The 24312-nt window shown below is 38.4% G+C and overlaps 1 protein-coding gene across 2 annotated transcripts in view; it reads left to right on the top strand.

The window, feature by feature from the left end:
• cpne5b (copine Vb) overlaps positions 1-24312 on the top strand; it is a 244805-nt gene that overhangs the window by 102603 nt on the left and 117890 nt on the right. For both annotated transcript variants that reach the window (XM_067432338.1, XM_067432337.1), the window contains one exon: positions 22535-22598. In XM_067432338.1, coding sequence (XP_067288439.1) covers positions 22535-22598 — 64 coding nt within the window. The remainder of the gene's footprint in view (positions 1-22534; positions 22599-24312) is intronic.

Here is a 24312-nt window from a genome sequence, read left to right as displayed (position 1 = left end):
AACTCCAACAAAGAGCTTAGAGGGCTGCAAAAAACTAAACAAATCTTCCACTAATAATATCTTAATGTTATTGTACATTGTGCGAATAAATATTTAAACCTTTGGCGGTAAGTATTCACCAGGCTTCTTTTTTTTTCGGGAAAAGAGGGAAAGGATAATCAAAGAAGATGAAACATGAAGATGAAAGAGTTTTTCCCACAGCTGTGCCAATGAGTCAGCTGCCGCAGGAGTGTTGCTGCAAGAATAGATTCATCAAAACATTTATATTGTGCACCGAAGCCACTTTATCTATTTCAATCACACACTCATTGGAACGTAGCCAAGTGTGTAATACACATTTTTTTTTTAAACTGTCATATATTTAAGAACTTAAAGCAAGTCAACCAATCACTCCAAACGTCACTCGTGCACATTACATTCAGCCGAACTTGCGGGAGAATTCATTTATGTTCAGTAAAGCTTCTAGAACTCACTGTTCCTCCAGTTAGAGGAAACAGTCAAGTCTTAGGGACAGCTTGCATCAGCACAAACCCTCTGTAAACCTTTCGTAGTTCAAAAAGGTTGTGGGAATCGGCAAAAATGAACATAACTTTAACAGGGACTTTCACTCTGGAGGAACATTTTCATAGCTCCTATTGGCGGAAGTACTCGCTTTTTGGTGTGGAAACAATTTTATTAATAGGGACGCCTTTTTTGCTGAACTTAATTAGCCCCTTTACTTCAGAGTAGCATCAAGCACAACAGGGAGTACAAGTGTATGCTGATTGGCTGAACGCACGCGAAACACCAACACCCGCCATTTTTAAAAAGCTGTGTAAACACATAGTTTATAGCCTATTAACTTCACAAACTAACTCTACAACCATGGAAAACAACGATAGATGGTGTCTTGCGGTTTGCGTAATGTTCATGTTTTATATCTTCCTGTTTGTCTTGTGCTTCCCTAGTCTCATGTGATATGTTTTCATTGGTTGATTAAGTCATGTGATACTCTTGCTCTGTTTGTCATTGGTTGATTAAGTCATGTGACACTCTTGCTCTGTTTGTCATTGGTTGATTGTTTAATTTCTCCCAGGTGTTTTTTCTTGTGTGTAAATAACAAACACCTCAGTGTGTGTACCATCCCAATGGACAACAGCAAAGTGGTTCGCTGAGTGGTCCTTCCCACACAAATAGTGCCATGCAGATTATGTTACCATCATGTTACCATTGTCTTTGGTCTAACTTTCTGTAACAAGTCCACTGGAGAAGAGTTAAAGTGAACCCATGTGCAGTTTATGTAATGGGGGGTTGTCTTATATTCGGGTATATACAGTATTTAATGCACAAATGCATTAAACATGAAAGCACGTCACATGAAAGCACGTCAAAAGCCCTATTCGGACAGGATTAGATTAACATGGGGACGTCGGGGTAAAGTCATTTGACCTCAGGCAGTCTGTAATATTAATGGTCAATTCACACGGGATAAGACATCTCAGTAAAACTAGCAGAAGTGGGAGGAGTAACTCGCTTTACACACCACGGTAACCTCCGTGTCGTCATGTGCGTATGACGTTACCGTTATCACGTGAGCAAACACACATGAGCGCCAGTCTGAACTCTGTCTACAATATAATGTGTGTTTTAATAAACAGTTAGGTCCAGTCTAACGATTCTGATTGGATTGTGTTGGTAATACACACTTTCCTAGAGCTATAAAAAGTGTTGTGCCTCTAATAAGTGCTTTTGATCTTCTTTTTGTTTTAAATGATATGCGGAAAATACTGGAGGTTTGCCACAGAGTTGTCCCTCCACTTACAACGCAACCGAATGCTTCAAGCGCCTCAAAGCTTGCAAAATGCATTTTTTTAAAAAACGTTTAAAAAGGAAATGATGGAATTTTACCTCACATTTTTACAGCGGGTCTATTCGAACGGGATTAGTATTACCCCAGGTAATTTTTCCGGACCTTTTTACAGAAGGTAAAAGTCTTGGTAATCTTTACTGACATTGTCCGTAATGACTACCGAGATGGCACATTCGGACGGGACTAAAATCACAGAGAACCTCTGGTAATAATTACTTTACCCCCACGTCCCCATGTTAATCTAATCCAGTCCGAATAGGGCTTTAAGCCACTTTGTGCTTGTGTTGTTAGTAGATTAGCCACACCTGATTGTCATCAGTTCTCCTTGTTTGCGACCCTACGCTAATTTGCAAGTTGTCCATGAGTTCTGTTCTTTCTGGCAAAAAAAGCTTTAGTAGTGGGAAGTACGACATTTCCGATAGTATGTGAAGACAGCATTAGTCGTCTGTGTACATTTGAATACAGAAAGCCCAAAAATGATTTCAAAAGTTGTTTTTCTCAATTTCTGACCCTTATTTAGATATCATTAACTTTTTGTCACGGCTCCAGCTTTTTGTCCCAGTAACATTGACAGATTTACTATATACGAGTAACTTGTTGGTGGGTGCCAGCAATGGTGATACATTGCCCATAATGACTGAGCAGTTGTGCCCTTGTGTGTGTGTATGTGTGTGTAAATAGAGTGTGGGTGTTGGATGTCCTGGTGAGTTGTAAAGGCATTTCTTTGCCACTTTGCTCTTCTGAGAGCAGGTTTTTAGAGTTTTTCTTTCTCGGCAGCCTAATTCAGCAGCAACTCATTAATCCCAGTGTCTGAACGATGCCACTGCATCTCTGAGACCTGCTGTCTCCATTATAGATGACTTCACAAAACCTGCTCCTCACTCACACCCTGCTAATTGGAAAAGTTCACTTTTTTCTTTTAGCTTCATTAGGAGATTAATCAAATAAGTGATACCAGTGATTCTCAAGTGATGGTACTTGAATAGCTTCCAGTGGGATTTAGATTTTTTGCTTTGTATTTCTTGTATAGCAACAATAAATGTTGTTGTGTTTCTTGTATAGCTTGTTAAGTTTTGAAGCACAGTAGCTTTAAAGTTGTCATGACATGAGAAATCCTTTTTGCTGTGATCTTTTGATATGTAAGAATATGTTACAAGGGCACAAAACATGTTAAAAAGGCACGAAAACAATCCAAATTTTTACACAGATTTTCAGTCATCTTACACAGATCGGTATTTGTTGTGTGAACACAAAAATCTGCCTGAGATCTGTTCTGAAATTAATTTTTAATTTTTTACTGAGGTGGAGACATTATATATTTACAAGCACCGATTTATCTGATTTCGTGCATTTTTCTGCGATTTCGCAAACCTGTCGGCGAGTCAAAATCAGGGCTAAAATCGGGGAGTGTGAACTCGGCATAAGAGGTTTTTATATTATTAAAACATCCTGCAAGTTTCATAGCTTAAAGTGATATTCACCCGAAAACGAAAATGAGCCCATGATTTACTCGCCCTCAAGCCATCTTAGGTGTATATGACATTCTTCTTTCAGACGAACACAATCAGAGTTATATTAAAAAATGTCCTAGCTCTTCCAAGCTTTATAATGACAGTGACTTTTTGGGTCATGTGTGAAGTCCATAAAAGTGCATCTATCCATCATAGAACTGCTTCTCACGGCTCCGGGGGGTTAATAAAGACCTTCTGAAGAGAAGTTTTGAAAATATCCATATTTAAAACTTTATAGACTAATGCAGAGGTCTTCAACCCTGCTCCTGGGGACCCACTGTCCTGCAAAAGTTTGCTTCAGCACACCTGCCTGTGTATTTTCATCAGGTGACCCTGAAGAGCTTGACTAGCTTCAGCTGTCTTTGATTAGGGTTGGAGCTAAACTCAGCAGGACACTGGCCCTGCGTCCCAATTCACATACTATCCATCCTAAATAGTATTCGAAAATGGAATTAGTATGTCCCAAATCGTAGTATGAAAAGAGTATTCCAAAGATTCCCAGATGGTTTACTATTTCCGGTCCGAATTCAAAGTATGGATCGATGGGCACTCTAACGGCTGATATTGCCCACCACAACCCATTGCGAGTTGGACGAGGATTCGATTAGAACTACAAACGCGGATAAAAAGCGTTAAAAAACTACAAACATGAAAGATGTGCGAGTCCGACGGTTAAGTAGAGAAGTTTAGATAAAGGGGTTTGAGTGGCCAATTATCAATATTTTACCTGATAAAAATATATTTATTCAGTGTTGTCCATATTATATTTCACCTGCAGCAGCATTGTGACCTTTTTGAATGACACGTTTGGCCATTAACTTTTAAATGCATCATTATATTTAAACTGCAAACACATGAGGAGAGTCTCTGCATTAAAGACACACACATGGCAGATCAACGAGCGGCTACATTTCTCTCCGATACGGTAGAGATTAATCTGAATGTGGAGGATTTGAACAGTGACGGATCTGACGATGATTGACAGGGCAGATAAACGGTGACGGGGTGCACGTAACTAAGCGACAGAGTCCGTTAAAGATGGCGAAGTAGTATGTCCCGAAGCTTGCATACTTTTCTGCTACACACTCAAAAGTATATACTTTGTCTACACAAAAAGAGTACATACTTTTAGGACGTAGTATAAGTAGGCGAATTGGGACGCAGCATGGGTCTCCAGGAGCAGGGTTGAAGACCTCTGGGCTAATGAGTCTATTGACGTATGAGACTTGCGCGTGGACGAACGGCGAACCCCGTAGAAAAAGCTGCGGATTTGAAAATACCCGTGTGGACAGGACCTCTGTCAGTACATAAATTCACTCAATAGGTGTAAAAACAATGTCTTTAACCTCACAATCTGCTGTGAATACTGTGGGTTATCGTATTAATGTGTTCTGAAAAGAGAGACCGTTATTCACTATTCATCGGCCGTCACTAGAAATGACTGGTGACTCTCCGACCACTGCCAGGACATCTCATTAAATGCACTGGCTAATCCAATCATGTCAACGCATCGATGCAAATTATTCCGCAGATGCCCGTGAAATTAGGTGCTCACAAACAGGTTTCCTCTTGGGCCTCATTGTATAATAATAATCACCTTTCCCAATTGCCCTCCTGATTGGACGTCTCACTCCTTTTTTCACGCCCCTTTTCATGCGACTATTGTATTCAGAATAATGCAAAGGTCACACTCTCTGTGTGGCGGCAACAAGTCATGCTGGCTTAATTGCTTCGGGGCTGCATTTGTAGTTGGAATCATGGGTCGATAATCTGCATGGCACTATTTGTGTGGGAAGGACCACTCAGCGAACCACTTTGCTGTTGTCCATTGGGATGGTACACACACTGAGGTGTTTGTTTTGCACAGGTGCGCAAAAGCGACATTCCCAAAACGCATCATCGAATCCTTTTCGGATATCGCTGCGGGTAAATGTTCCAGCTCTCTCTTTTATCATTTTTCAGAACTCAAAGGGGCTGAAGTACCTGCTGTTCAGGGATCCATCCATCTTTAAATCCATACATTTATAACCGCCATTTCCAGACCTCTGCTGTTTCTTTTTGCCGTTTCTACGAATGATGCATCACCGAGTTTAAAAAAGCTGCTCTCGAGATGGATGCAGGCCTGCTGTGTAGATGTACAACCACCAGGGTGCCGACTTGTAAGATGTCAAGCTTGAAGTCTGCAGAAACCTTCCTTAAAGCTCAGATTACAGCTGATAACTTCACTGCGTAACTGCCAACAGAAGTAGCCTTCGGCATTATGGCAAGCTAGACAACAGAGCAGGCGCGGCACAACATTAGAAAGCCATTACTGTGACTTATTGTACGTTTTAATGCCTTGAGAGGCTGTAGTCGCTGCTGTGAAGTACTAACCGGAAAACAGAAGACAGCTGCTCGTACAACACTTTCTCCAGTGAGAAAGTGAAGATACAATGCCTGAAGAGCTTTTATACAACAGCCAGTTGGGTCGTTGACAAACATGCCTGTTTTGTTCTTTTGTCTGGATGTATTAGAAATGCAATTCAAATGACTGGAAGACACCTGTTCTGGGATGAACATGCTTGGAAACTTTAATATTTTTCAGGCATAAAGTCAAAAATGTCAAGGTGGTACAGCTGTCTTGATATTATAACAACGGGTGAAAAAACTATGAAAAAAAAGAATGAAATTGAGAAGTAAGTAGTTTAGTGTAATATTTAATTTTTTCCTGCAGATGCTCATGAGTACGTGTCTATGTATCTTAAAATAGCAGATAATTTGACCTTTTTATGACAAGGCAGGTTAGTTCAGCTTACAAAATTTCATGTGGCATGACTCCCCAAAAACATAACCCTGCTTACACAATCAGATCATATGTAGAAGAGGAAAACTTTGATTTACTAAATAGGGTAAATTCACAAGTTCACACTTACATATGGAGAGTAAATTTAAATGCATATTTGGCGTGCTGTCCGGAGGGAAGGGTTTCAGGCTCAAAATTCCCTCCTGTGTATGTAATGTGTAAGAACTAAAAGAGAAGTGGAGAAGGGGTGGTGGAGGGATGCTGATAAACTGTCAAAAAAAGTGAACGCAGATAAGACTGCTGCTGTGTATATACACACCTCTTATTGTTGATTAGCGGAGTCCTCTCCACCTGTGTCAATTATCTGAACAATTATGCTCCTCCCGAACCTTGTTAATAAAAACGTAATTTAGTGTGAGAGTGCAATTCCATGAAAAGTTCTGCATGTGATCTACCGACGATGCACAAAAAGAAAACAGACCCATAATGATCCACAATCTACCCATTAGTGTCTGGTATAAGGGGCCTGTAAATAATGGCGCAAGCACCAGCAAATTTACGAGCACAAACCTTAAGGCGGGCGTACACGGTGCGATTTTTGCTGCCGTACGAACTTGCAGACGATTTTTTTCTCTCAGGTGAAATCGCGTGGACATCGTGGATGCTCATATGGTCGTGACTCACAGCGTGTGAGAGGAATTACGAGACGAGCCGAGCACGTTAAGCACGTTCAAAAAATTCGGGGAGTTGGCCCGATTTTCACCAGCGTGTGGCTATCCCCTATTGCCAAATCATGCACAAGCACGTCACATAGGCTTGATCTATGAGTATTATTAGGCTATATAGCTCAATGGCTGCAACCAATACACCATTTACGGTCTATGGTACACACACACACACACCATAGACCGTAAAAAAATATGGACGACTCGACATCATCCGTTTCCGTTTGCCATATTTGAAGCTTTCAGGCGGGGGTGCACGGCGCTGACATCTTGGGACCGAGTCTGCGCAGTAGCGATTTTGGGACCAGAGTTGCGCAGTAGAGCGCAGGAAGGACAGCTGCGATATCAAAAGCCCGCCCACACTCTCGCAGATGCAGAACAATTAATTATGTTGGTGTGAAATAAACAGTTATGGAAATGTAGAAATTAAAGCTAAAGCACCAATCTGCTCCCAAAAATTCCGAAAAAAGTCAGTTAGTGCCTCAGTGACAACTTCACTCAGAGAAGCCGTCAGTCTCAGCTGTCAATCATGACGTCACACCCCCCCGTTTTTAAAGCGTCAGATAACTAACTAAAACTAAACTTATTTTAAAAACGAACACTTGAAATGAAATCATCGTGATGATAACTGCCTTCAATGACATAAACTAACTTTGGGGAAAAATATTTGAAGTGTAATTTTATTGTTTAGTTTGCCTCGCGTCCATTAGAAAAAAACACAGAGGGGCGGCTATACTGGGACCGGTCACCGGGGGGCGATCGAGGCGCGAAAGCTTCAGTAAATGAGAGGGAAACTGCAGTTTTGACACACACACACACACACACACACACACACACACACACACACACACACACACACACACACACACACACACACACACACACACACACACACACACACACACACACACACACACTCTCTCTCTCTCTCTCTCTTTCTCTCTCAAGCACCGTCTCTCTCCCTCTGGTTGTTTCGGTTGAAAGGATCTTTTCAGCTTTTCAACAAATCATTTGCGCACACTTTTTTTCTTTATTTTTGGTATCTGAAGCTATCAGCAAACATTGAAAGCTCCGGTCTCTGTGTTTAACGAGAAAGCTCGTGTGATCACGGCCGGCTAGCGGTGCAAACAGTCGTGCCGTGTACCAGCTGATTTGATGCGATGATCAAATTAAATGGCTCGTAGCGTCTGTAATATCTCACGACCTGCCGAGTGTCCGAATTCGCACAGTGTACGCCCGCCTTTAGTAAATCACCTTACATGATTCATTTAAACACTCTTCTCCCTTACATTTTGCACCTGAAAGGGAAACTCCTATAAATGCATATGCGATAAGGTCAGCCACAAAAATAACCGTCTACACCTTTTTAATGCTAATTTATCACTGTGCGTCTTTGGTAAATCCAAACACCAAAAGAGAGCTGTTAGTAAATCTGGCTGCTGGTCTTTAAATCTGTCTCTTTTGTCCAGTTTTATCCACTTCTGTCTTGATTTCTTTAAGCGGGTAAATGTATGTTTTTTTCAGATCTTTCGATCTAATGGACAAAATAAGCTCGCGCGATTTACATATGAACGTGCCTGGAGAGTATACGGAGATCAGCAGCTTTAGTTTCTGCTCTGACAGCCACAAGAACAGCCGAACGCTGTGAGTGTGTGTTAGAAATCAGGAGTAGTGAGAGAACGTGTGCTTGGTACGTTTTTCCAAACTTGGGTCTCAAAACAAATCTGGCTAGAGCACTTCCCATAATTTTTTTTTTTTGAGTTAGATATAGGCGGAGAGAAAGTGTTCTTTTGTTAGGATAGGACAATATTTGGCTGAGATACAACTATTTGAAAATCTGGAATCTGAGGGTGCAAAAAAAAAGAGAAGTAAGCCTTTAAAAGTTGTCCTTAGAAAATTCTTAGAAACACAAATTACAACTAATAATGCATTTTTATATATTTACTGTAGGAAATGTACAACATATCTTCATGGAACATGATCATACTAATGAATTTTGGCATAAAAGAAAAATTGATAATTTTGACCCATTATTGTTGGATATTGCCACACATTAACCTCAAATAATGTGATGTGACAAATGATGTGAACCCCCTCACTTCATTGTGCACTATTTTGGAAAGGCTATTGCTTGGAAATGTCTTGTCTTTGTAGGTCTAGCTGTTTGATATATCATAAAACCGAAGAATGTTCCTTACCACATGCTGCTATACATGTCACCCGTCTCCATCTAATTGTTCTTTTTGCTTCTAATGGTTTTCAGCTTTCTCTTTCTGCAAATTGTACAGATGTATGATGTATAGCAATATGACCCAGCGCCTTAAAACACTCCAACGCAGCCTCCATCCTTCCCGAAAGATGGATAAAAAGGTGCACAGGAAACAAAAACCTTGAAAAAAATGATATACGACCAAAACACAAAGATGCCAATTCGCATGTGACTAATATCACAGGACCTCAGAGTTCGGTAAAATATGGCTGGTCATTTTACAGACATGGCCAATTCGCACAGGATTAAGATCACAGACAACCTCCGCAAACATTACAAATGATTACTGCTCACCAGGTAATACTAATCCTGTGCTAATAGGGCTTTAGAAAGCAATCCAGTCAAATGTGTTTTCGACTACCCCTGGAAGTGGTCGAAAGTGTACAAGCTCAAAGCGTTTTAGACCCTGTTTACATCTGTATTTAGTGTTGTACAGTTGTGCTCTCATCGACCAAAATGCATCTGAATACCAGTTGTAAACAGGGACCATTCGGGGAGTCGTGTAAAATAAATAAATAAATATACATATTATTGCAAGGTTTGAGGAAACATTTTTTATTTGAAGAGTGTACCACATTACAGTTTTTAAAATCAGTAAAATTAACTTTTGTTGAAAATTGTATGAAAATTTTCCCAAACCAACGTGAATATAGTGATTACATTTCTAATAGCTTGGCTCATGCTTTTTTAAAATTAGATTTTCCCATTTCTTCCTTTTTGGGTACTTTTATTTATCATTGACCCAGTTCTTTTTCGGTATTTCATGCAGTATAGCACTGCCGCTTCCGTACGTTTGCCTGCTGGTAATTATTATGAGTCGAGACAACCCAGCGAACCGTCTTCACGACACCGTCGACTGCAATATTCCACATTACGCCATATGTATATCCAGTAAAAAGCTGATGAAAAGCTCAAGATAACAATGGGAATCTCAAATGATCTCTTTGTGCACTGCCTGAAGAAAGTTTCTCCACAATGCTTGCACCCCCCGCACAAATCTCTCCAGCTCCCAAAGCAGATATGAGATGAATATGTAAAGTGCCGCCTCCATTATTACATTTCTCCTTTTGTTAGTTTTCTCTCTGTTGGGTTTGTAATTACGAGCTCAAGTTGCTACAGAGAACAAAAGCAGTAAAGCAGGGAGTCATGATCCAGTCAGTGAGTGAACGCTCTGGGGTTTTCAAGGAAGTACAGAAGTCCACATCCATTTGATTAGAACTCAGTCCAAGTCCCACAGTGGAGCTTAGTGAATATATAAGTCAAGCTCAGATTTTAATATGGATAGGGCACACAAAGCATCTGAGCCTTTCTGGGACCCGGGCGCTTTATGTGCGAAGCTTAAGCCGCATGGTGACTTTGCAGGTAATGATATATCTTATTAATGCAATAACTGGCAGGTTACTAATGGTAATGCACCCTGAAGCAATGGTAGATTTGAACTCTTGAGCAGAAATACACCAGAAGCTCTCAAAAAAATCCAAGAGCTAGTGGAGATGATCAGGGTGTAGGTGTAAATGCACAAAGACACTGGAGAACTAAAGACAAAGCAAATGAGTAATGCCCTTTGGGTTAACCGACGCGATTGTAGACACTCCTGGCATTTTACAGCATGACTTGTTGACATGAAGGGGGGCTCACAGGTTCTTGCCATGAATCATGAATTTTTCTACATTTTTTGTAAACTGTATCAGTCATCCGAATTAAACACCACAGATAAATAAAGTGCTATATATATATATATATATATATATATATATATATATATATATATATATATATATATATATATATATAGCATAATAATGAAGTGCAGAACCTCACTGCTGCACACATTGACTTCTCTGCTCATACATTTGTCTTGTTGAAAGGTGTTTTCAGCATTTCAAATAGATGTTAATTTAACCACTTTACCTCTGATAAGGTGTTTTTAAGTTTCATTTATTAATTTATTGTTTTCAGTAAACACCGGCCTATTTAAAATGTCACAAATAATGGATCATGGTCCAGATCTGGAACCCAAATTATTTCCACCTGGATCATTTCAATTCCTTAATAATAACAAGCATTTTGAAACAAGCATGCACATCAAACATAAAGTGTATGTGTGTGTATGCGTGTCTCTCTCTCTCTGTGTGTGTGTGTGTGTGTGTGTGTGTGGGGGGGGGGGGGGGGGGCTGGTAATCACTACGTTATGGGGGAAAAATGTTCCCACAAAGATGGCAATATCCGAAATCCTTGTCCGTGTGGGGACATTTTTTGGTCCCCATGAGGAAAAGATCTTATAAATCACACAGAAGGAGTTTTTTTGAGAAAGTAAAAATGCAGAATGTTTCCTGTGATGGGCAGGTTTAGGGGCAGTGTAGGGGGATAGAAAATACGTTTTTTACAGTATGAAATCCATTACGCCTATCGAGTGCCCACAAAGATAGTGAACCAGACGTGTGTGTGTGTGTGTGTGTGTGTGTGTGTGTGTGTGTGTGTGTGTGTGTGTGTGTAATAAGCAATAGAACATATTAATAAATAACTCATTTTTTATTTAATTTGCTTATAATTTATAATTATAACTTTATACAATTTGCATAATCATTTGCATACACACTATTGCCAAAAGTTTTGGGACGCCTGCCTTTACATGCACATGAGCTTTAATGCCATCCCATTGTTAATCCGTAAGGTTTAATATGGATTCAATTAAAATAATACTTTTGGCAAAATAGTGTATATTTTATTTTAATATAAAAAATAATTTATTTTAAATGTAAAATATTTTTTAAAAACAATACATTCAATAAATGTAGTTAAATGCAATTATATACTTTTTACCTATATTTTATATATAATTTGTTGTCAATAGCCCTCTATGAGACTACATTGACACTTGAGGGATATGTTGTCATTAATACTGTCTCAGTCATATGGTTAGTGCAGTTAAGTAGCCATCATGACACTTTCAGCTGTTTATGACTTTGAGTGCTCCGTTTGCAGCAGCAGAAACATTTTCAAATTAAAAATACAACCTTTAGCTCGCTGGAGGGTGTCAGCAAGAAATACTGCCCTGTTTCTTTCTCCAGACAAGCCTCTGTAGCTGTTTTGTACAAGGCCCTTTTGTAATGATACAACAACATAAACCAGGACTCCCGTTGTTCCAGGGGGACGTAAAGACTGAGTAATGAACCAATTAGCAAACACTGGAGTGTGAGCAAAAACCTGTGGGACCACAGTCCAAACAGACAAGATGAAATGACATTCTTTTACTCACACAGCCTAGAGTTTAAAAGGATAATAAAATACAATAAGGTTTGCACACTAGGCACAACACGTCTTGATCGCAGGATATTGAAATAGTAATGAAAAGTCTTAGTATCTCAAAAATTCACATTTAGTCACAGAGGCGTTGGAGACTGCGTGGGGTATTCTTCAGATTTTTTGAAACGTTTATTATTGTTAATCTAAAGATTGCTTCTGAGCATCTCCTCATGTATATACGGTAATTTCTCAACTGTGCGAAAGAGTCACGTTGGTTATGACTCAATCGTTAGCCTATTTTTACAAAAACAGCTTCTATGGGGCGATAGTGTAAGATACAAGGTAACGGAGCCTTTTATGCATTGTCGTGTTTCTTTATAAATAAACAATGGACAAATGGAGTCTTTAAACGCCTCAGATGTGAAGTTATTCACTGTCAAAGTGACTCAAAAATGAATGGGAGTCAATGGGATGCTAACAGCAGGTGATGGCTTGGTTAGCAACGGCCGCCCCTATGGGTGGTACGCTTTCCGAGTGCGAGATTACCCCCTTGGCCTGGTCTGAAGAATCACGTTGTCTTTTACATCACGTGAATGGCCGGTGTGTGTGTGCGTCACTTACCTGTAGAACACATGGCACCAGGATGCACTATGGGAAGAAGGCAAGCGGGTGGAGGCAGTGTGATGCTTTGCCTGTGAGACACTTATCGGGCGATGAAAAAAAAGATGACATCTTTAAAATGGGTTATAACTTGAAAATAATGCTTTATGCATGTTTCTGTCGATGGATACACGTGCTGGCTTCTCAGTGATACACTACAACAACAGTGATAATAAAAGACAAACAGGCAAAACGATCTCTCTTTGTAAACTGTTCAGTGCATGCGAGTGCTGCCGTATGTCCGAATATGACCAGTCGTTTCACCGTCATCAGCCACGTGTAGAGCCAGAAGACGCGAATGAGAACTTGCACCCGTCTCACAGCGTGCAAATATTGAGTGATCTTCAGTTATCTTCATTGAGTTTCAAGTCTTGCGCTTGAATGGACAAACTCACACAAGAAGTATGTCAACATGTCCATCTTGATAAGTATCCAAGCAGACATATAGTCTGTATATGCCATAAGTGAACTTTATACAGTCGAGAAAGACGACGCATATCCTTCTATTAGGTCTTAAAGGGGCAGTAGCCTTTACTGCTGTCTGTTTAATGTCAAACAAAAGATAGGACATATCCCCACTGCTCTTGATTGAACAGCTTGTGTAAGTTTAATAAGGATTAATCTTTAAATTAAACAGTGCAATATGCAATTATTTTACATTTATTTTCTTTATTCAATTTCTCTACCTAAAAACTAATGTTAGACCCACATGAAAAAGCTGAAAAGCATTGTTTATTTTATCAGTATCTTTGCTCAGTAGTATTTATTTGTGTGCTGCTTGTATTTAAGTTATTTGTTCATATTTGCTTTATTTTTATTTGACAGTAGTCCTTTTTTCCCTGAACATAGTAAATACAGAACCGTACCGAAACCGTGAACCAAAAACAGTGATGCAAACCGAACCGTGATCAATCTGTATCGTTACACCACTTGTGTAACGTATGTGAGAGGGTAGCACACACATTCTAAAAGCCTTCAGCAGAATTCAGATGAGCCATTTTAATCTAGATTCATTTTCAAATTAATCTAGATTATTTTTTTTATCTATGCCCACCTCTAATATATATATATATATATATATATATATATATATATATATATATATATATATATATATATATAATACTGTACATATATATACCGTATATATATATATATATATATATATATATATATATATATATATATATAAACAAAAGTACTAGGACAGCCCTCTAAATCATTGAATTCCAGTGTTCCAATCACTTCCATGGCCACAGGTGTATAAATCAAGCACTAGGCATGCAGACACTTTTACAAACAAAATTGGATCAGTGCATGCTAACTTCTGAGTCAACAAGTCCTCCAAATTTGGTGTGGCCTTCAGAATAGCTTAAGAACAGTGTAGAGAGCTTCATGGAAAGAGTTTCCATGGGCGAGAAGCTGCATCCAAGTCTTAAATCACCAAGTGCAAAGCAAAGCGTGGGATGCAGTGGAGTAAAGCAGCCGCCACTGGACTCTAGAGCAGAGGAGACGTGTTCTCTGGAGTGACCAATCACACTTCTGTCTCTAGCAATCTGATGAATGAGTCTGGGTTTGGCTGTTGCCAGGAGAACGGTAACTGATTGACTGTATTGTGCCACGTGTAAAGTTTGTTAGTGGGGGATTATGGTGTAGGGTTGTTTTTCAGGGGTTGGGTTTGGTTCCTTAGTTCCAGTAAAAGGAACTCTTAATGCTTCAGCATACCAAGACATTTTGGACAATTTAATGACATGGATGAGAGAGTTTAGTGTGGAGGAACTTGACTGGCCCCAGGTTCCTGACCTCAGGTTCCTGGGTTCCTGACCTCAACCCGATAGAACACCTGTGGGATGAATTAGAGTGGAGACTGAGAGCCAGGTCTTCTCTCTAACATAAGTGCCTGACTTCACAAACACACTCCTAAACCTTGTGGAAAGCCTTCCCAGAAGAGCTGTTGGAGCTGCAAAGTGTGGGCCATCTCCATATTAAACCCTACGGATTAAGAATGGGATGTCATGTTCATGTGCATGTAAAGGTATATGTGCACATATATATATATATATATATATATATATATATATATATATATATATATATATATAATTTCAGGGATTTTTTTTTCGTAAGGTGAATTTTGACTGTCGATCTTTGCATCCTTAATCAACTGGAAAAAACAATTCTGAGGGGCCATTTACATGGCAACAATGTTTTGAGAGCCTGAAAACGCAAACTTTTGAAAACGTGTTTCAAAGTGGATGTTTTTGAAAATGGTACTGTTATCATCGTGTAAATTACAAAAATGTGAATTTGTGAAAATGAAAATGTGCATGCATATTAGTGTTCAGTCTATAGATGAGTAGTGTTTCTTTTTCTAAGTGACATCGCCAACTACTGGCCTGGCAGCAGAATCAGTTTTTCAAGGTGCCCTAGAATGAGTTGAAACAATATGCTAGATTGTTCTCTGATATCTACATAGAGGGTATGTGGCTTATTTGGTAATATTTTAGAATAATGGTCCGTTATTAATAGATAACTATGCAGGAAGTAATGCAGGACTAATGAGTAACACTACATTAACACTTCAGCTACTACTATTAACTAATATAGGAACAAGCTGAACTAATCAGTAAGTAATATTGAATTAGAGACTAAGATAGTTCCTTATTAGGTAATTAATAGTTACTGAATGAGACAAATGAGAAATATTATAAAGAATTACTAATTAATTACTAATCACAACATTAACATGTCTGAGATGTGAGAAAGTGTCTTTCTTTACTCTCAATGTGGTCATAAAATGCATCACTTACTCAAGTGTTACCTAGTCATTATGCAGGAACTTCTAGATCTGGACCATTATTTTAAAGTGGAAAACATTGTTAGATTACTAGCAGTTCTTAAAAATTGTCCTTTGTTACTCTGAATAAAGTAATAAAATGCTTCACTAATTACCCAAGTACCCAATCACTCTTCAAGGACTACTCGTGGTTTGGACCATTATTTTAAAGTGAAAATACATTTTTTTTACTTAAAAATAATGGTCCAGATCACTAGTAGCTCCTGCATAATGACTAGGTAACACTTAAGTAATTAGTGATGCATTTTATGACTTTATTCAGAGTAAAGAATATGAGTAAAGAATCCTGCATAGTTATCTATTAATAACGGACCATTATTATAAAGTGTTACCGCTTATTTAAGGGCAAAAATTGTTCAGATCCAGTTTTACAGGTCCATTTACAACCCTAGAAATTGTCCCACGGATGTAATGCTCTGTTTTTGCCTTATTTGGAAGGGTCATGAATATTAATGTTGAGCTCTGCTCTGATTGGCTTATTTCAGCAGCTCACAGAAGTTGAACAAATGCAGTTGTTCAGTTTTTCAGCGAAGTGGCTCGTGAGTACTGACAGAACACAGACCGACTGAATGACACTTTAAGCAGAACATCTCAAATGGAGATTGATAAAATGCAGCTTACTTGTTTATTGGTGTTTTCAGATCATTCGCGTGCGAGAGAGAGAGAGAGAGAGCGTGCATATGGTTGCCAGATTGGACGTGTTTAGGTAAAACACTGGATAGTAAACGTGTTCTTTTCACAGAAAAGCTCTGTTAGGGAGATTTTAACTGAAAATCTGGCACCTGCAAGTATGAACACTTGAATGCTCTTCTTTTCCCCCCGACAAAACCAAAACCAGTGCTTTTTGTTTAAGTTTTTATTTTTTTAAACTACATTTTAGACTTGTCTTTTTTCGTCAACAATATAGCATGTTGATATAACCTTAGTCACAATGTAAGGTTGGCTACGCAGTGACTGTGATGTACTCTTAATACAAGCATGAGAAAACATCATAAGCCTACTTCAGCTCTCAAAAATATATATATAAATCTTATATTTTTACAAAATGAATAGCCTTGTCAAATGACTATCATTTTAACTTATATGGTAGAGAAGGTGACGTTTGCTAGAAGGATCGAGTGAACAATCTGTACGTTAAGCAAAGTATCTACGGTTGTATTTTGTAATACAAAATAATATTACCCTTTGTCATTAGACACACTATAGTTTTGTATGGTACTTGGAGTTTCCTATTGTTACTGTACTAACATCTTGTGTTATCTAGACAGTTAATGCTTTCTCTTTCAATTTAATCAGAAATTGTTTAGACAGTCAATAAGTGGATAAATCACTACTTACTGCTTGCAGGAATATAGTTGGAATTGCCCCTTTCTTTAGTATTAGACACTGAGCGAAACTTGCTTGATATGGTCCCAAGTTAGAAAAACTGTCCATGGTGAAATGGGCCAAGCAAATTAACGATTTGGAAATACATTTTTGTGGTGTCCGATTATAATAAACATCAACCATGACTGTTGACATTTTGTATCAGTGGGAAGGGTATGAAAAGTCCTCACGTCCCCTGCACAGCCTAAACATGACCTTTGTGTCCATGATCTGCCGTTTGCTATCCTCTTATGACGCTTGTTTACCTGATGATTTAGCTCCGTCAGTCCGCCTGACATTAAACATGTGCTGACATATGCAAATGATGGAGGCGTACATATTAATGATCCCAGCGATGGCGTCACAGTTGGTGTCATGTTGAGATTTGCCTATTTTTCTGTGGTGTTTTTGATGCACAAGATTTGCATATGAAGGAGGAGGCAATGGTGTTTGAGACTCACAGTATGTGATGTTCATGTACTGAACTAATTTTGCTATGGCAAGGTTAATTTTTTATTTTTTATTTTAGGGCACCTTTAATATTTTTTGCAAATCTGTGTGAACAAGGAACATTTACTTTTTATTTCTAATATTCAGAGTAAGATCTTAATCGCAGTAAGATGTTTACATGACATGAGCAGAACTCTTCACTCCAGTTTACATTTTTCTTTACATTCAATTCTGATTATTCTCTAATAAGCATGGTTATACTACACTCAGAAAGGCATACAGTATGCATGTTACTGGCTATTGTTTAAATACTCAAATTTAAAATAAATTTTTATGGACGTACTGGATATTATTTGGGGCTGTGATGAACATCGCACTGCCGGGTTTTCCTCTTGTTGTGTTTCTCACGCCGTCTGGATGAAGATAAGGAGCAGAGACTCCGCAGCGAGCTGTGTTTTGTCAGAGTTTGGCGTTTTGAAGAAGAGAAAACTTCAGAATTCGGGTGAGGGAAGGTGTAGGTTCATGAAGATACACCCGTGTATGTCCGAGCACGAGCACTTTTCTCAGACCGGTAATAATGCAATTAAGATGTGTGCATGCCTGATTAAAATCGCTGTATGTCACATAGTTTAATGCAAATATGGTTACTGTGATTATGAGCTTAATCGCATTAGTTTGATCAAATTATGCATTATGAGGGTGCATGTAAACACACTGATTTTGATAATGTTGTCTGAAAAAAAAACTCTTTTTAGGACGTTGTCGTGTAAATGCACACTTCGCAATTAAATTAGTAATTAATTAAATAAGTAGTTCCTAAATGCTTAATTTTTAGGAGCCATTGCTCCTTGCCATTTTTAAAATCTGGAATCCTGTTTAGCATATCTTTTGTGAATTATACCAAGTTCGATGCTGCCATATTAACTGATATCTTTGTTGTTTCCGAGACATTGAAGTTGAAGGCGTAGCTTTAAGAAATTGTTTTGGTAAAATGGTTTAGTCAGTAGTTAAGATTTTGGGCGGGTTCTTTCAGGGAAATTTCACTTACTACCTTTCTATGGTGACGATGTGTAAAAGTAGAAATACATTAGACTGGCCCAACCTCATTTAGGTGTGATGTTGTTGTAGAAGAAATTGGTCAAATATGTATCGAATAATCCATTGGTTTGGTGAATTTTTGTTGTTGTCTTTCTCTGGCACAAGCCACAGGCTTCGAGACAAAACGCAGGCTGTCCATCTGGTGACAATGTAACTTTGGTTTATGGCGATGTTATCCTAGAGAGCAGGATGTTTGCTGACAGCAGTCATGTGGAGCCATTATGGTTTTCAGCTATAGAAAAACATGTCTAGCAAAATGGTTTTCAGTTGTGAACACATGGCTAAAGCACTAACACAGAATGCCTGCATCTGTCTCTATTGCAAATGAAGAATCCTGAAGGAGAACTTAGCCATATGGACAACATCAGTGCTAATGAAGCTGTTATGTATTTCAGGGACTGTGTTTGTGATTTCTGTATTAATGAGAGTCTGGGAAATGTGTCCAGAATCTAAATGTAGGGATGTGAAAATGATGGATCTCTTAAAGCCCCTCTCGAATCCTGCATGCCAACTGCGATCAGCTGCTTGGAGTGAGATTTATTGACAGGCTATACATTTTACATGTGTGCCTATAAATATTACATGACTAGAAATGATCTCAGATCTGCCCATACAAAATGGTAGCAAAAATGCTCTTAAGGGCAATCCAGGCGTTAAAGGTCAAAGCAGTGATAAAGAAAAATTCAATGGGCGATTCCCATCAAATAGTCCAATTCCTGAAGCAAATTGAGCAATTGACCAATTTGAGACTGGTTGCCGATTTCCCCCCACTTTTGCTTATGCAAATGTATTTGTTGTTTATTTGCTGAGATTGGTCGTACAACCTGATCTCACAGAATTCCGTGAAATGAACACGGACCCTTAACTCAAAAATCCGTGGTAGTTTCACGGAATCGCCGAAAATTCCGTGATGGGTTTACGGAAGTGATGCCTATGTAAGTCAATGACAGGCAGCATCCGTGGTCCACACGGATTCCCAACACACATTAAATTATTTGCATTTGTAAAAGTAGACATGATTTTATGAATATTTATAGCCTACTTTTATTTTTCGGAGCAACTAACTCCACTCCTACCTTAAACCTACCTACTCAATGATATAAAACACATAACAGGCAAATAAATGTACAGTCACAGTTATTTATTGCAAAAACTGACCAGAAACAGTATAGAAGTATTAACTCATGTTGTATTCCAGGTCTTCTGAAGTCATACGATATCTTCATGTAGTTGATCTTAATGTATTAATCGTTGAAATGATGATCGCGCTCCACACACGCACTCGTTCATATTTCTGATTCAAATGATACAGACGACAGCATGATGACGCGATCGGTCAGGAGACACACGAGAGCCAATGGCATTTTACAATCAAAGCTGACGTAATGACGCAATTGGTCACGCGACACACGACAGCCATTGCTGTCAAAGCTGACGTGAGGTTTCTTCAGGCGGCAATATTTTAAATGTATTAATATTTGGCGGATAGACTCATTGTTACTGAACGCTTTTGGGGATTTTCTTTACAGAAATCAATCGTTTGGCCTTGGAATATTTGTAGTTTCTGAATAAATTATGCCTGTCGTATCTGTGTATCTGCCTGTTATATCCTGTTTTTTTAATAATACACAAATGGGTAGGTTTAGGGAAGGTATTGAGTTACTTGTTCAAAACGTGTCTGAATAAAAAGAAAATAAATGTAAATAAATTATGCTGACTGAATCAAACTGACGAATATAAGGTGTTAGAACAGGGAATCCGTGTGTGGACCACGGATGCTGCCTGTCATTGACTTACATAGGAATCACTTCCGTAAACCCATCACGGAGTTTTCGGCAATTCTGTGAAACTACCACGGATTTTTGAGTTAAGGGTCCGTGTTCATTTCACGGAATTCTGTGAGATCAGCTTGGGTCGTATCATTGGGTGCTTCCCTATTCTTATTTGTGCATCCTCGTTTCCTTTCCTAGCTTCCCTTCCTCGCTCCTTAGCGCGAAAAGGGTTGACATTAACATTAATATTCTAAACCAAAAGTGCAGTTATTGCCTACATAAGCTACCATATTTTCTGTTGAACTTTTATTAGACTCCAGGTCTATAAGAAAGAAAAGTGTGTTTTTTCACTGAGCACATTCCCTGCCGTCCGAGCGCGATGCACTGAAGCTCACTCACACTCATATCTGAGGTAAATCATTAACACCATCACCGCTTACAGTAGGTTCAGTTCAGTTTTATTGAACTAAATACGTTACAATCAGCTAAAACGAATGCACAGGTTACTTTTCTGACCAAGAGCGCTCCCCGAGTCACACACACAAGATACTGGCAGTTCTAAAGGGAAACACGCAGCTCTTAAAGGGGCCGCACTATATTCCTACTCGTGGAATATGGACCTCTCGGGTATGGTGTGGTACTGGTGGCTCAGGTCCGCATGACAGCTTTCACATCACCCATTTTTAATACGAACTGTGCCCTGCTCTGAATTAAACTGCCAGTGTAAAAACTCCATTTATAGGCCTATTCTTAAAATGAGAGAAATCACTGCTTATTCTTAATTTTTAGGTTTAAGCTTAAGAGACATGAAACATTTCTTTGATAAACATCTATGACCTTTGATAGATCTAGTCTTAATGCTGTATTCTTGATTATTATTGAATAAGTAAGTATGGTTTAACTAATAATAAAGGTACATTTGCATGAAGCATGCATATTTGTCCATACCATGTTGATTAGAGTATAAAAAACGTAATTTAAGATACATTTAAAATTGCTAAAAATGTGTAATTAAGTTGCGATTAATCGCGAGTTAACTCATGACAATTATGTGATTAATCACGATTAAATATTTTAATCGATTGACAGCCTTAGTTTTCAATTGTGACTTTTGTCAGAACATTTAGTATACCAACAGCACAATTGCAGGGTATTAATATATTACATATGTTAATGTATTTAATATACTTAGCATAAAATAAATGTATTTCAGATTTGGTATTTTTACGGCATGTGATCTAGAGATAAAATATTTGTTGCTCATGGTGAACATTTTTGAATTGAGGATCAAGTTTAATACACTCTAAAAAATGCTGGGTTAAAAACAACCCAAGTTGGGTTGAAAATGCACCAACCAAACAATTGGGTTGTTTTTACCCAATGGTTGAGTTTTTCTTACCCAGCAATTGGGTTGTCTTAAGCAATATTTAACCCAACCACTGGGTAAAAACAACTCAACCACTGGGTTAAAACAACTCAACCACTGGGTTAAAACAACTCAACCACTGGGTTAAAACAACTCAACCATTGGGTTAAAACAACTCAACCACTGGGTTAAAACAACTCAACCATTGGGTTAAAACAACTCAACCACTGGGTTAAAACAACTCAACCACTGGGTTAAAACAACTCAACCACTGGGTTAAAACAACTCAACCATTGGGTTAAAACAACTCAATTGTTGGGTTGGTGCATTTTCAACCCAACTTGGGTTGTTTTTAACCCAGCATTTTTTAGAGTGTAGCATAAAACCATCTTAAAGTTCATTGACTTACTCTTGGAGTTCCTACGCCTGAAACTAGCATAGAAAACGACTCCTGTCTAATAGAACCCATTGACCTTGACTTCCTTATTGTGTTTGTACTTGGATTTTATTTTATTACTGCTGTTGTGTAATCACTTTGGGTTCAACATCTAATGGTTTGATGTCATCGCTTTTGTCTATTTCAGGGGCATACCGGGAAAGAACTGCGGTATTATCATCTTATCTGCTGAAGAACTGGGGAACTGCAGGGTGAGTCTTAAGACCTGCGTGCAGTGTTGCATTCATTGTTTTCTCTCTCCTCTCTTCAAGGAGAGGCAGAAATGCCTTTTAAGCAGATGCCTGCAATTTACTCTGACCTTCAATTAAAAGCACTTGGTCTCATTACAGCTCAAAGTGCTGCGGTGCAGATAGAAAGTTAGTTCCTAGTTTATTAATTCATCCATGCGAGACAAAAACACAGCGGATCTTGTTTTGACTGTAAGAGTCTTTAAAATAGGAAAATACGATTTTATTGAAACAGTCAAGGATTGAAACCAATTGATGTCTTTTTGCATCTGGTCAGAGAGGGGGAACGGTTGTGTCAATTGAAGTTCACATCATCATTTCCCAACATTTAATAAACCTGAAGAAACCTTTTTAAGGCAGAGGCTGCCAATTTACAACATCATTTGAAAAGGTCAATTCAGTCATAGTTATAAGAGCATTTTGTCAGCAAGAATGCCGTACAAGACTACATTCTCAGTGGCATTACAGTGTACATTAAGTTGTTAATCATTCTTACACAATTAAAAGCAGAGTGAACCTCATGGAAGCGTAATGCTGGGTGAGAGACAGGGGAGAGCAGCATCCGAATGCAAATAATTCATTCATATAATAACAAAACAAATAAAACACGAGAACCATTAAACCAGGGAAATAGACTTGAACGCACCAACGAGACCTGACATAAAACAGTATGCAATAATAACAACATATTCCATGATTATATTCATTAAAATCATAAATTGATGATACGTTATTGGGACATTACTCGTAACATTCCTGTTAAACACTATTTTCCCACTATTAAATAGCCATTAGGCACATTTCCACTTTTCGTCATTTTTATTTAAAATAAATGCTATGTACAATATAATTAATAAAATCTATTCATTCTTGCATGTGGTCTCTTTGTTCTTTGCCTAGATGCTTCTGTATATTTCAAAATAATCCCAATATAATTTAAGTAAATCATGCAGCCCTAACTTGAAAATAAAAACAATCAAAATCAAATGCTTACAGATAAAGATCATATATTTAATTTGTTTATTTGTAACTGAATGTTATGTGACTATTAAAGGGTAAGTTCACCCAAAAATGAAATTTCTGTCGTTAATTCCTCATGTCGTTCAAAACCCATAAGACCATCGTTCATCTTCAAACAAATAAAGATAATTTTGATGAAATCCGAGAGCTTTCTGAACCATCCTTAATGTTATAAAGCGACGAGAATGCTTTTTATGAACAAAAAAACAGACAAAAATAACAACTTTATTCAACAATTTCTTCTCTTCTGTGTCAGACTCTTACTCTATTCATGTAGTAAACACACAGCAGTGCGTCCAGGTTCTACATCAGAATGCTGGCTTACCATTGGCCGATGCTGTTCATGTGAGCACCACGACGCATGTGTCGCCAATAATGAGCCGCCGTTCTGACGTAGAATCCGGAAGCGCTGCACTGTGTTATTTATTAATTTATTTTTCTGCATAAAAATTATTCTCATCGCTTCACAACATTAAGGTTGAACCACTGGAGTCACATTGACTATTTTAACAATGTCTTTAACTTCCTTCCTTGAAAGTTGAAAGCAATGACAAGAGCTTAATCTTAATTTGTGTTCCGAAGATGAACGAAGGTCTTACGGGTTTGGAATGAATTGACAGTGGGTAGTCATTTTTGGGTGAACTAACCCCTTAACTGA

Source organism: Pseudorasbora parva, chromosome 22 (assembly GCF_024679245.1).
Source record: "Pseudorasbora parva isolate DD20220531a chromosome 22, ASM2467924v1, whole genome shotgun sequence".
NCBI classification, from domain to species: Eukaryota; Metazoa; Chordata; class Actinopteri; order Cypriniformes; family Gobionidae; genus Pseudorasbora; species Pseudorasbora parva.
This window is presented reverse-complemented; position numbering and strand designations above follow the sequence as displayed.